Here is a 12,984-nt window from a genome sequence, read left to right as displayed (position 1 = left end):
AAGGTCTCAGCAAGGTTGAAAAAGATAGAAACCAAATTATGTTTAAACTCACTGAATTCCCACTTAAGAGCCTAATTATCATGATTATCAAAGTACTGATAATGTCTAATAAAAAAGCTGGACTGAGCTTATTACTCATAAATCTACCACAGATTTATGTGGGATCCTAGTGGGGTTGTTAACTAAACATTAGTAGCTGAAATTGTACACCTACCAGTAACCACTACCAATGAGAACCATGTTATGGATGTTAAGCCAGAAAACAGAAACATGTGCTATTCATTAATGACAGTAATAGATGGCCACCATATTTTCCCATCTTTATCTGGAAGTGGGGTCCTTTTTAGGATGTTCATTATGGATAGTAGTGGACTATGTATGCTAACAAATTCTCTATTACTCAATTTGAAAGCTAACCCATGTGATGATTCCTGCTATATGTTTCCACTGTTCATTCTGCAGTGGCACCCACATTAGCATAGGCACATTTTGTAGACTCTTCATCATGTATTGTTAATTTTGTATTTAATAGTTCTCTATACTTCCAAGTTCATGAGTTACGTGGGCCATTCTGGATCTCGTGTTTAATAGATCATGTGACCTAATGCAATCAAAGTTTAGTTCTAGTAGAAGGACAACAAGGGTTTGAGTGCTTCTATGTCTTTAATCTCATCAAATTTTAGAGGTTTACTCAACTCACTTCTCCAGTTGTTATTTGGAGACAAAAGTAGGCCATGGTTTTTCTGCAGAGTATACAGAATGACCATAGATCACATGAATTTGGAACTCTTACAAAGGCTTGGAAGGCCCACCCATGTGATAGGTTATGAGAAGATATCTCTCTAGCATTGAATCTCATCTTTCTGCCTTGTCAATGTGATGATCTATATAAAGGTCATGTAATTGGGTTCACTATCAACAAGACTCTTCCATACTCCGATTATCAAAAGAAATTTCCAACTTTTGACTTCTCTCAAAAGTCTCACTAGTTCCTTTCAGAAAATACTATAACATGGGATTCCGTTTGCCTAGGATTGTTCATGCTAAGCAAAGTTTTCGACGATCTTCATCAACTGGAAATGGATCATCCACTGTTGACGTTCCAAAGGGGTATTTCACAGTTTACGTTGGTGAGGAACAAAAGAAGCGTTTTGTCATTCCACTATCTTACTTGAACCAGCCTACTTTTCAAGATTTGTTGAGTCAAGCAGAAGATGAATTTGGATATGATCATCCAATGGGTGGCATCACAATTCCTTGCAGTGAAGACCTTTTCCTCGATCTCACTCGAAGTTTGAAAGACAAATGAGCTAGAGGGATTGATATCTAGAAATTGGTAGTATAGAAAAAGGATTAGAATAGTATAGAATGTAAACTGTAAACATTTTTGAAATGAGAGAACTTGATTCTTTAAATTGAAACTTTTGTCCTGTGTTCGTGTTATTCTATGAATGAACATAAACTGGATTATACTACTTAAAATGGCTACATGTAGTCCTACATGATAATCCTTTTTCATTTACTTGAAGTGGAAGCTCCCTTGGAGGTTTCATATTGAATCTTCAAGAAATCATCCTATAATACACGATTATTTAGATGATCTACACAAGATCTCAGCAAGGTTGAAAAACATTAAGACAACTCAGAATTTGTTAGCTCAAGGTTGCCATGAAATATGAAAAATCAATTAGCTTTGAATCATTGGATTCTTGAGAGACTAATCACTATGGTTAGCATAGTGTTCATGGTGTTCTATCAAGAAGGTGCACTGATATTAGATTATGAACTTGATTCAACTGAGGCTAATACTCATAAACCTACCACATATTTAAGTAGGATCCTTGTAGGGTTGTTCACCATGTAATGACAGCTAAATTGTTTATCTACCAAGACAAAACTACCAATAAAAACCATGTTATTGAGGATAAGTCAGCAAATGGAGCTTGACAAGAAGGGCTTCAATGCCTCAAACATGTCTGATCCTTTTAAAATCTGAGAGGTTTATTCGACTTACTTCTCTAGTTGTCATCGACAAAAGTAGGCCCTGATGTTCTGCAGAAGGTATACCGAATGACCTTATATCACATGAATTTGAAAATCTCATAATGGCTTGGAAGTAACATCCATGTGGGTAGGTCTTGACCTGATGTCTCTCTACCATTGAATCTCATCTTCTTGTCTTGTCTAGATCTTTGAGTAACCCAAGTCTTTCTTCTATATAAACGTCATGTATATGGATTCACAACCAACAAGAGTCTTTCCATATTCCGATTCTCCAAAGAAATTTCAAGTTTGGTATTCCTTCCACGGTCTCATATTTATCTTGGAACATATTGCAACATGGGTTTCCGTTTGCCTAGAATTGTTCACGCTAAGAAAAGTCTTCAACGATCTTCATCAACAGGAAATGGAGCATCGTCAAAGGCTGTCGATGTTCCAAAGGGCTACTTTACAGTTTATGTTGGTGAAGCACAAAAGAAGCGTTTTGTCATTCCACTATCTTACTTGAACCAGCCTTCTTTTCAAGATTTGTTGAGTCAAGCAGAAGAAGAGTTTGGATATGATCATCCAATGGGTGGCATCACAGTTCCTTGCAGTGTAGACGATTTCCTCGATCTCACTCGGAGTTTGCATGACTCATGAACGAGAGAGATTAGAATGTAGAATTAGATTGTATAGAAAATGAATTAGAATCTAGAAACAATGTGAACTTTTTCGAAAGGAAGGAACTTGATTCTTTTGATTATTGAAACTATATGATGAAAGTTCATTCTTCCTTTCCACTTGCCTTTCACACTTCTTGTATATGCAGTTGTTCTCTGTAGTTCTAAAATGAAAAAGTAATTTCCTGACTTTTCTTCCAGAAGTATATGCAAATAATTTCATCAAGATTGAAAAGGATGCAAATCTAGAAAGTACTCAGAATATCATATTAAGAAGCTGGACTAATATTAGATTATGCACTTGATTCAGGTGAGGCTAGTACTCATGAATCTACCACAGTTTTAAGCGGGATCCATGTAGGACTGTTTGAATTTCCTATCTATCACAAGGGGGGCCTCGGGCTTAGGGGTTAGTTTAGGAGCAATTAGATTAGATAACGATGTTCTTTCTTCAATTTTGCTTGCTTGGAATCGAGCTCAAATTTTGGGCCCTCCTCCCGAAGTATTGGTAGCTGAGAACATGCTAGAGATGATAAAGTCAGAAAACAGAACCATGTGCTATACATAAATAACTCTAATATACTGCTACTATTTTTGCTTGGTTTTATATGTAAGTGGGGTCCTTTTCAGGATGTTCATTCTAGAATGGTATGGAAAATTTTTATACCAACATGTACAGTCACAGTCGCAACCACTTGCTATTAATCAGTCTGAGAACACACCCCATGTGATGATTCTAGCCATATGCTCTACCGTTCATCCCACAATGGTAACCACATTAGCTTAGCCACATTTAGTAGACTCTTCACCATTTCCTGGTCATCTATGTAGTGTAGACATATATCAGTCATAGAAGGAAATCTTCTTTTTTTGAAGTTTAAATCTTCTTGTACACATTATACACAATATTCATGTAGCTAGCAGATATTGTTCGCTTTGGCCCGTTACATATCACCATCAGCCTAACAGTTTTAAAACGCGTCTACTAGGGAGAGGTTTCCGCATCCTTACATGGAATGTTTCGTTTCCCTCTTCAACTAATTTGGGACCTCACAATCCTCCCTCTTTAGGGGCCCAACGTCCTCGTTGGCACACCGTCCGATGTCTAGCTCTGATACCATTCCATTTGTACTAGCCCGAAGTCATCGCTAGCTAGTAGATATTGTCTACTTTGGCCCTTACGTATCATCATCAGTCTTACGATTTTTAAACGCGTTTACTAGGGAGAGGTTTCCACACCCTTATAACCAACAAACTTTTCCTAGCTGGAATCGTTCCCATTGAAGTGGAATGTAATAGACAGAGGTATTAAATACACTTAAAAGTTTGTTTCACAAGAAGGACAACAAGGGCCTTGAGTGCCTCTGATATGTCCATTATCCTATTAAAATTTTAGAGATTTGTTGAGCTCACTTCTCCAGTTGTTTTTGGGAGACAAAAGTAGGCCATGATGTTTCTGTATAAGGCTGGGAAGACACACCCATGTGATAGGTCATAAGCTAATGCCTCTTCACCATTGAATCTCATCTTCCTTCCTTATCTCCAATCTCTACCTTTGATTGACCTAAGCTCTCATCTATATAAAGGTTATGCCATTTGGGTTCACAGCCAACAGCCAACAAGAGTCTCTCCATATTCCAATTCCCAAAAGAAATTTCCAAGTTATTTTGGGAGCATATTTGAAACATGGGTTTCCGTCTGCCTAGAATTGTTAGTACTAAGCAAAGTCTTCAGCGATCTTCATCGACAGGGAACGGAGCATCTCCAAAGGCTGTCGATGTTCCAAAGGGCTACTTTACAGTTTATGTTGGTGAAGCACAAAAGAAGCGTTTTGTCATTCCACTATCTTACTTGAACCAGCCTTCTTTTCAAGATTTGTTGAGTCAAGCAGAGGAAGAATTTGGATATAATCATCCAATGGGTGGCATTACAATTCCTTGCAGTGAAGACGATTTCCTCGAACTCACTCGGAGTTTGAATGACTCATGATCGAGAGAGATTAGTATCTAGAATTAGATTGTAGAGACAAATGATTAAACTGTATATACTTTTTGGAATGAGAGAACTTGATTCTTTGAATTGAAATTGTTCTACACTGTTCATAGCTCTCTTAATGATCTATCCTAAGTGCAAAACTTTTAAGATGGTTTGCTCAATATCTCAGAAGGAGCCTAATTATTATGATTATCAAAGTACTGATAATGTCTAATCAAAAAGCTGGACTGAGCTTATTACTCATAAATCTACCACAGATTTGTTAAGTCAGGAAACAGAAACATGTGCTATTCATTTGGCTGTGCTGTTCATTTGGCAGTAACAGATGGCCACCATATTTCCCTATCTTCATCTGAAAGTGGGATCCTTTTTAGGATGTTCATTCTGGATAGTAGTGGATTGTAACCGTTCAAGCTCACTGCTAGCAAATATTGTCCGGTTTGACCCGTTACGTATTGCCGTCAGCTTCACGATTTTAAAATGCGTCTGCTAGGGAGAGGTTTCCGCATCGATTGGAGAGGTGAACAAAGCATTTCTTATAACAGTGTGGAAACCTATTCCTAACAGATGCATTTTCAAACCGTGAGGCTGACGGCAATACGTAACGGGCCAAAGCAGACAATATCTGATAGCTAACGGTGAGCTTGGGCTGTTACAAATGGTATCAAAACCAAACACCGGCAGTATGCTAGCAAGGACATTGGGCCCCAAGGGAGTGGATTGTGAGGTCCTACATGGGTCAAAGAGAGAAACAAAGCATTCCTTATAAGAGTGTGGAAACATCTCCTTAGTTGATACATTTTATAACTGTGAGGCTAACAACGATACGTACTGAGTCAAAGGGGACAATATTTGCCAGCGGTGAACTTATAGCTTATTTTAGATTATGCACTTGATTCATAGCCCCCAATAGCTTTAGTGGGATCCATGTAGGGTTGTTCAACAAGTAATAAGTACCATGCTATTGATATATCAGAAAACAGAAGCATGTGCTATCCATAAATGAATAACATAGAATGCAACTATTTTTCCCTAGCTTTATTTGAAAGTGGGTCCCTTTTTAGGATGTTAAGTTTGGAATGGCTGTGGATAATATGTTATGTTCTCACTGTTCATCCTGCAGTGGCACCCACAGTAGCAGAGTTTGTAGACTCTTGACTGTTATTGATCATCTATTTTATACACATATTATATGATTCTATGTTCATATCTAACATTTTTTGTGAAGCTTAAGTCTTCTTATGCAGAATTCAAGATCAAGAGAGTCAAGATATGGCTATTAGGCTACCTTGTGTAATGCATTTCAAGCATACTTTGGGTCGAGTAGCTTCAAATTCTGCTGAATCTTTCTCGGACGACAGGAAATATTGTAATCTATGTAGGAGGAGGAAAAAAAGGGATAGTACCAAGGTAGAATGTAACCGTCCGAACCCACTGCTAGCAGATATTGTACTCTTTGGACTTTCCCTTTTAGGCTTCCCCTAAAGACTTTAAAACGCGTATGTTAGGGAGAGGTTTCCATACCTTTTAAGGAATGTTTTGTTCCCACTCCAACCGATGTGGGATCTCACAATCCACCCCCCATAGGAGCCCAGCGTCCTCGCTGGCACACTGTCCTGTGTTCGGCTTTGATACCATTTGTAACACAGCTCAAACCCATCGCTACCAGATATTGTTCTCTTTGGGCTTTACTCTTATGGGCTTCCTCTCAAAGTTTTAAAACGTGTTTGTTAAGGAGAGGTTTTCACACGCTTATAAGGAATGTTTTGTTCCCTCTCCAATCGATGTGGGATCTCACAATCCACCCCTCATAGGAGCCCCGCGTCCTCACTGGCACACCGCCCTGTGTCTAGCTTTGATATCATTTGTAACAGCCCAAATCCATCGCTAGCAGATATTGTCCTCTTTGGACTTACTCTTATAGGTTTTCTCTCAAAGTTTTAAAATGCATCAGGTAAGAAGAGGTTTCCACACCCTTATAAGAAATGTTTCAACCGAACCAGCTACTTCGGTTCAATGTCAACTATTAGAATTGATTCACAATTCGTTGTGATTATTGATATATGAATGAAACTAAAAGTGGAAAGCATCTTGGTGCTAAAACTTTCTTTCAAATCTTGTTGTCTAACTCTCTTTCAAAAATCTTTCTGCACCTGTTCTCTAAAACTTTCTTCTCAAAACGAGACTAGAGGCTTGAGTATACGTTTCTCGGCCGTAGGCGACGCGATTCCGAATTGGCTTGACTCACTTAGTGCTGAGAATCAGTTCCGCACAATCGCTTTTAAGGGAATGCGACTAGTCGCCAATTCTTCCTACTCTATGCTATCTAAGTTGTTGTGTTGTCTTTCTCGCTTATAGCCTATAATATTGCTTTCAAACTTTCTTTCAAATCTTGCTTTCAAACTCTTTTAAAAATTTATTTGCCCCCGTTTTCTAAAACCTTGTTCTCAAAATTGGGCTAGAGGCTTGAGCATATGTCGCCCAGCCGTAGGCAACACGATTCCAAATTGACTTAACTTACTCATACTGAAGGTGAGTGCCGCACAATCACCAATTCACTACCAAGAACATTGCGATTGTGACACTCTGCCCCACCAAAGATGACGAGGATATCCAAATAAAAATTCAAATATAGGCACTCAAGTTACAAAGTTATGGCATTTATTCAATTGTCTTTGTTATGGATGCTTGTTTCTTTACATCCAAGAACATGCCAACAGTGAGATCTATCTTCTATTTCTATCCTGTACTGTGAACCTTGAGAATTTTATAAATTCTCTGCTAACATCAACAACCAACAAAGTTCCTTAGCTGGAATCTTTCTACCTGAAGCAAACTATAAGACATAGCTATTTAATGCAAACAGAACTGTCGCACCAGAAGGACAACAAAGGCTCTTGAATGCCTCTAACATGTCCATGATGCTATTAAAGTGATAGAGATTTATTCAACTCACTTGGTGGTTGTCATCAAGAGACAACGGTAGGCCATAATGTTTCACATGAACACAAAATCATCATAATGGCTGTGAAGACACATCCATGTGATAGGTAATAAGCTAATATCTCTCATCTTTCATCTATATAAACATCAAGAAATTGAGCTCACAATCACCTCGACTTTCCAACTTTTCGATTCCTTTCAAGGTCTCATACCATGGGTTTCCGCTTGCCTAGCATTGTTCATGCTAAACAAAGTTTTCGGCGATCTTCATCGACTGGAAATGAAGCATCGCCAAAGGCAGTCGATGTTCCAAAGGGCTACTTCACAGTTTATGTTGGTGAGGTACAAAAGAAGCGTTTTGTCATTCCGCTATCTTGCTTGAACCAACCTTCATTTCAAGAGTTATTGAGTCAAGCTGAAGAAGAATTTGGATATGATCATCCAATGGGTGGTATCACAATTCCTTGCAGTGAAGAAACTTTTCTCAGTCTCACACAAAGATGAAGAACTCATGAACCATAAGGGTTGTTTACAAACTAGATAGTACAGAAAAAGGATTAGAATAGCACAGAAGGTAGACTAACATTTTTTGAGTGGAAGAGCTTGATTCTTTGAATTGGAACTGTTGTACAGTGTTCATAATGGATGATATCATTTTTTTTAACGTTTGTGCCCTTGTCACGATCACACTTTTCTTGATAGCGGACTTTGTGATTATGTGACACTTACTTTCCAACACCAAGTGAATCAAGCTAATTTATATTCACGTCGCCTGCGGTCGGGCAACATATGTTCAAGCCTCTGACCCTGATCGAGAAAAAAAAATTAGAAAAAAGGGGCAGAGAGATTTTGAAAGAGGGTTTGAAAGCAAGATTGAAAACAATGTTATATGGCATGCCAGCAAAATGTAACACAATGGCTTAAGCAACATATAACTTTATTCGGGTAGGAAGAAGGCACAAACTTCAGAGACATCGGGCATCATCCTTATTGAACTCGCCCAAAAATTCGGACACTGGGCTACCCCTTTCAGGCTATTGCTACTAAAACTAATTAAAAAGGTTCAAGTATCAAAGATCTCTCCATTTAACATGCATAATATATACTTTTGTTCATACACAATGAACGTATATCCCCCGCAATCTAGCATTAACAAAACAGGAGCTTCCATATTTCAATTATCAAAAGAATTTTCCAAACTTTTATGATCCTTTCAGGCAGGAATTGGGGTTATCCCACTTGAATCAACCTTCATTTCAAGATTTGTCCAGTCAGGAAGAAGAATAATTTGAATATGATCATCCAATGGGTGACATCACAGTTCCCTGCAGTGAAGAAACTTTTCTCAGTCTCACTCAGAGTTTGAATAACTCACAACCAAAGAGATTGATATCTAGAAACAGATAGTGCAGTAAAAAAATAGGATTAAAAAAGTACACAATGCAGATGGTAAGCTTTTTTTTTTTTTTTTTTTTTTTAATGTGGGAGAACTTGATTCTTTAGGTTTCCATAGTACATATTAGACTTGCAACATGGTGTCAGAGCCTTCATAGCCGATTAAATTTTAAATTTGAAGTCCACTTGTCGATGAAGCCTTCGTATGACCAAGACTCACCTTTCCTCTTGATTATTTCACCATGATGTTAGAAAAATCTCAAGTGGTTCTTCCAATCGTCAATTCTAAGATTCAGATTTGAAGTATTCAATAATAGAGGGTACCAAGGGCACCAAAGGAAGAAAATGAGGGGAAAGAACTAAGATTCCAAATTCGTCAATGCCCAATTCCCCGATGGAAGAATTGGATGGTACCTTAAGATAGAATTGGTCAAGAATGAAATGTGTGATGAAAAGAAAAAGAGGATAAACCCTAGACATGTTCTTCTAGTCGTGGGGAACAATCAGGAGCTCAAAAAATTGCTTCAAGGAATCACAATTGCAAGCGATGGAGTTTTTCCAAACGTCAAGTAGTTCTCCAAGAGGAGTGAGCACGAGAGAAGCAAGTAGTGCCAGTGGAAGTGCTCAAAGAGGCACAAGAAAAGCCAGCAACGCCTGAGGAAGTGCTCCAAGAGAAATGAGCACGAGAGAGGCAAGTAATGTCAGTGGAAGTACTCCAAGAGGAGTGAGCACGAGAGAGACAGGTAATGCCCATGGAAATGCTCCAAGAGGATAGTATGCGTGAGTTATGTACTCTCATGGCTTCAACCAATAAATTGTGCAAACAAAAAGACTTACCAGCTTACTACTTAATTGAGTTAGTATCCAAACTGAAAATGAATGATATCTAGTTCTCAGCTCGAGCAGAGTGTCGAAGAATTAACCTTAAGTTAGGAAATATTTGTGTAATCCCATTAAATAAAAGAAGTAGTTAATTTATCTTTATTATTAGGATGTATTTAAATGTATTTTTACCTAGTATCTACAGATTTAGACTATAGTCTGCATATGTACCCAAAACATTTAATACGAAAAATAGCAAGGTAATTCAGACTTGCAACATATCCAATATCTTTTCCTTTTTTCCTTGTGCATCCCCAACCCCCTCTATCTTTCATTCATTATTTCATACAACTCCCTGTTTGTATGGTACAATATAGTTGAATGAAAGCAAGAAAAGTAGGTGTTCTTACGCAGACAATCCTACACTAACAAAAACTTCTAATTGTAATCTATGACCAAAGCCCTTTCCTTCTACAATGATCATACACGAGCATCAGCCAAAAACTGAGTTCAACAGTTCCTAATTCAAAGCATAACAGAGCCTTTCATTCATGACCAGGAAACTAACCTAACCAGAAGACAAATACCAAATGGAAGGAAAAGAAAATGGCCTCATTGACTACACATGCATCCATTAAAGTCTACAAGAAAAGAAAACTAACCTCTTTCCCTTTTGCCAGGTAGAGCTTTCCACAATTCTCATGAGATTCTGACATCAGCAAAACCATCCTTTTGAGAGTCCTGCCATGGAATTGTAAAAAATCCTTGCAATTCAGACACAGTCAAGTTTGAACCACCAGAAAGTAGTGGCTTATATTTCATTGTCTTGTAATGACTTCACGGGAAAACCTAACCTAATCTCTTCCTCTTTTTGTTTCCATGGATTATCCTCCCCCTATTAATTGCTGAATGACCCAAATCCACTCCCTTCTTCTCCTCTCTTGTCAAATTAGACAGCACATTTTGCCTTAGTTTTTTCTTTGCCTATCCTTCCGGTTTACAACCATACCAAACTCTCCACATGTGAGATCCCACCTTGGTTGTAGAGGGGAACACATTCCTTGTAAGAGTGTGTAAACCTCAACCTAGTAGACACGTTTTAAAACCTTGAAGGGAAGCCCAAAAGGGAAAGTCCAAAGAGGACAATATCTGTTAGTGGAGGGCTTGGGCTGTTACAAATAGTATCAAAGCCAAACATCAAGCGGTGAGCCAGCGAGGACGTTGGGTTCCTAAGGTGGGTGGATTGCGAAACATTTCTTATAAAGGTGTGGAAATCTCTTCCTAGTAGACATGTTTTAAAACCTTAAGGGGAAGTCCAGAAGGGAATGCTCAAAGAGGATAATATCTACTAGTGGTGGGCTTGAGTATACCACTGAAGACCGGTGGACCGACCATGTCTTTTACCCAAGGACCAGGTATCAAACTGTCCATTTCCAATCTTTAGGCAGCTCTCTACTCGCTAATTTCTGATGTTTGTAGGACACAAATGTTTGTCACCTAATGAACACTGTGATGTTTGCAGTCCCAAATCTTAGCTGCAAGTTGGAAGACAATTCCATGTGCATTTCATAATCCATTTCCCAACTCCATTGCCTCTTCACCGCTCAAAAGATCATTATAATTCTAACCTATATATACACATACTAATTCTATTTCCTGAATCACAAAAACAAACCAACCAGATCTTCCTTCAGAGTTCAAAAATCGCCCTCCGAAGCCGAAAATCAAAACAATCCACGAAATCAAAATTCTCGAGATACATACCATGGGATTCCGCTTGATAAACAGCCCTAGAAAATCGTCATCGACTGTTCCGAAGGGGTTTTTCGCCGTCTACGTCGGAGAAACCCAAAAGAGACGACATGTGATTCCGATTTCTTACTTGAAGCATCCGTCGTTTCAAGATTTGTTGAGTAAAGCCGAAGAAGAGTTCGGATTCGATCATCCGATGGGCGGCTTGACGATCCCTTGCAACGAAGATGTGTTCTTCGAAGTCACTTCTCGATTGGCGGCTAATTGTTGAAGACGAGAAACTGAAACAGCCATTCATAGATAGAATGTGAATCAACAATTTTGTATAGTAGAAATTCGATCCGTTTCCTTCCTCGTCCTCTTGAAGGACGATTTGCGAAAGGGAAGTTGTAGACTTGTTGAAAATTTGAGCAATTATTAAAATCACTCAATGATTCTTCTTCGTTCTTCTGATCATACGCTATTTCTTTCTTAGATCGGTATATTTTACCTTTTTTTTATTCCAAATCGTTTAGGGTTTTATCGAATCATTTGAGTGTTTGGTATCATAATCACTCTCGTTTAGCCGATGATCCAACAATTGTACGGCATTTAACTCAGGTAACAAGTCAGTTATGTAAACATCGTATTTCGTGGACAATTCGATTGTATGGTCGAACCTCGAACTATGTTTTAAGAGAAAATGTTTTATAAGACGTGAGGAAAATCGTTGAAAACAAGTTGAAAGAAAATATTACAGAAGTTACAGGCCGAAGTGATTATAATACTCGGTTAGGAAGCTTTAATGACTACTTGGTCTCGTACGGTCTCGTACAGTACATTTTGAGACGATTCATGTCTAACCGATGTTATTTCAATGAACCTCACACATACAGTATAATAGTAAAAGGGTTTGATAGAACGCCCTAAACAAGCATGATCGTGACACTTGGTATTGCTACGAGTAATGTAGGAATATTTCTCGACCATTAGTGGGTTTGTGCCATTGTGAGTTGAGCTATGATACAAGGCCCAAGCTTTTGGCAATTTCAAATTAATGCCATTGGCCCAATTGCCATGGCCTATGGTTCCTTTTAACTCCATATTTCCGAACCGAGACGTACGAGCTTCACCTTAGAGCTAACCATATTGTTCATCGAGAAGAAACGACATCTTGTTGATATAGGTAATGACTTTCAATTCTTTAAGTATTTTTTAGTCATTCTATCCTCAGAATCTCTCTCGTTTGGATGTCGTCTCGGTTCATTCATGTATCTCTCGTTAACTCGAGTGTCACATTATCGATCTAAATAGGTAAGAAATCTTAATAATATTTTTCATAATAATTGTTACATTTTTAAATTACTAAAGTTTACGTGCACATTACTGATATTTTGTAGGTATATTATATTATATTTTATTAAATTTTCTATGA

General features: G+C 38.2%; 5 protein-coding genes and 1 long non-coding RNA gene across 6 annotated transcripts; 5 read left to right on the top strand and 1 right to left on the bottom strand.

Moving 5' to 3' along the window:
- The first annotated feature begins 86 nt into the window (after positions 1-86).
- On the top strand, positions 87-1,810 carry LOC111811330 (auxin-induced protein 15A). The gene has a single exon (XM_023698115.2). It carries the CDS (start codon positions 1,013-1,015, stop codon positions 1,307-1,309), a length of 297 nt encoding a protein of 98 aa, XP_023553883.2. The 5' UTR covers positions 87-1,012; the 3' UTR covers positions 1,310-1,810.
- A 330-nt stretch (positions 1,811-2,140) lies between these two features.
- On the top strand, positions 2,141-3,686 carry LOC111811248 (auxin-induced protein X10A-like). The gene has a single exon (XM_023698010.2). It carries the CDS (start codon positions 2,341-2,343, stop codon positions 2,641-2,643), a length of 303 nt encoding a protein of 100 aa, XP_023553778.2. The 5' UTR covers positions 2,141-2,340; the 3' UTR covers positions 2,644-3,686.
- Positions 3,687-4,204: 518 nt separating this feature from the next.
- Positions 4,205-4,742, top strand: LOC111811625 (auxin-induced protein X10A-like). The gene has a single exon (XM_023698563.2). It carries the CDS (start codon positions 4,350-4,352, stop codon positions 4,650-4,652), a length of 303 nt encoding a protein of 100 aa, XP_023554331.1. The 5' UTR covers positions 4,205-4,349; the 3' UTR covers positions 4,653-4,742.
- A 3,072-nt stretch (positions 4,743-7,814) lies between these two features.
- LOC147789343 (auxin-induced protein 15A-like) lies at positions 7,815-8,265 on the top strand. The gene has a single exon (XM_087117933.1). The coding sequence runs from the start codon at positions 7,815-7,817 to the stop codon at positions 8,103-8,105; it is 291 nt and encodes a 96-aa protein (XP_086974059.1). The 3' UTR covers positions 8,106-8,265.
- A 256-nt stretch (positions 8,266-8,521) lies between these two features.
- Positions 8,522-10,863, bottom strand: LOC111811627 (uncharacterized). Its single transcript, XR_002817578.2, has 2 exons — positions 10,481-10,863; positions 8,522-8,926 (listed from the first exon to the last, which is right to left on the bottom strand). It is a non-coding gene; the product is annotated as an uncharacterized LOC111811627 (long non-coding RNA).
- Positions 10,864-11,583: 720 nt separating this feature from the next.
- Positions 11,584-11,996, top strand: LOC111811626 (auxin-responsive protein SAUR21-like). The gene has a single exon (XM_087117936.1). It carries the CDS (start codon positions 11,584-11,586, stop codon positions 11,839-11,841), a length of 258 nt encoding a protein of 85 aa, XP_086974062.1. The 3' UTR covers positions 11,842-11,996.
- Positions 11,997-12,984: the final 988 nt, after the last annotated feature.

This window comes from Cucurbita pepo, chromosome 15 (assembly GCF_057944985.1).
Source record: "Cucurbita pepo subsp. pepo isolate OVF chromosome 15, ASM5794498v1, whole genome shotgun sequence".
NCBI lineage: Eukaryota > Viridiplantae > Streptophyta > Magnoliopsida > Cucurbitales > Cucurbitaceae > Cucurbita > Cucurbita pepo.
This window is presented reverse-complemented; position numbering and strand designations above follow the sequence as displayed.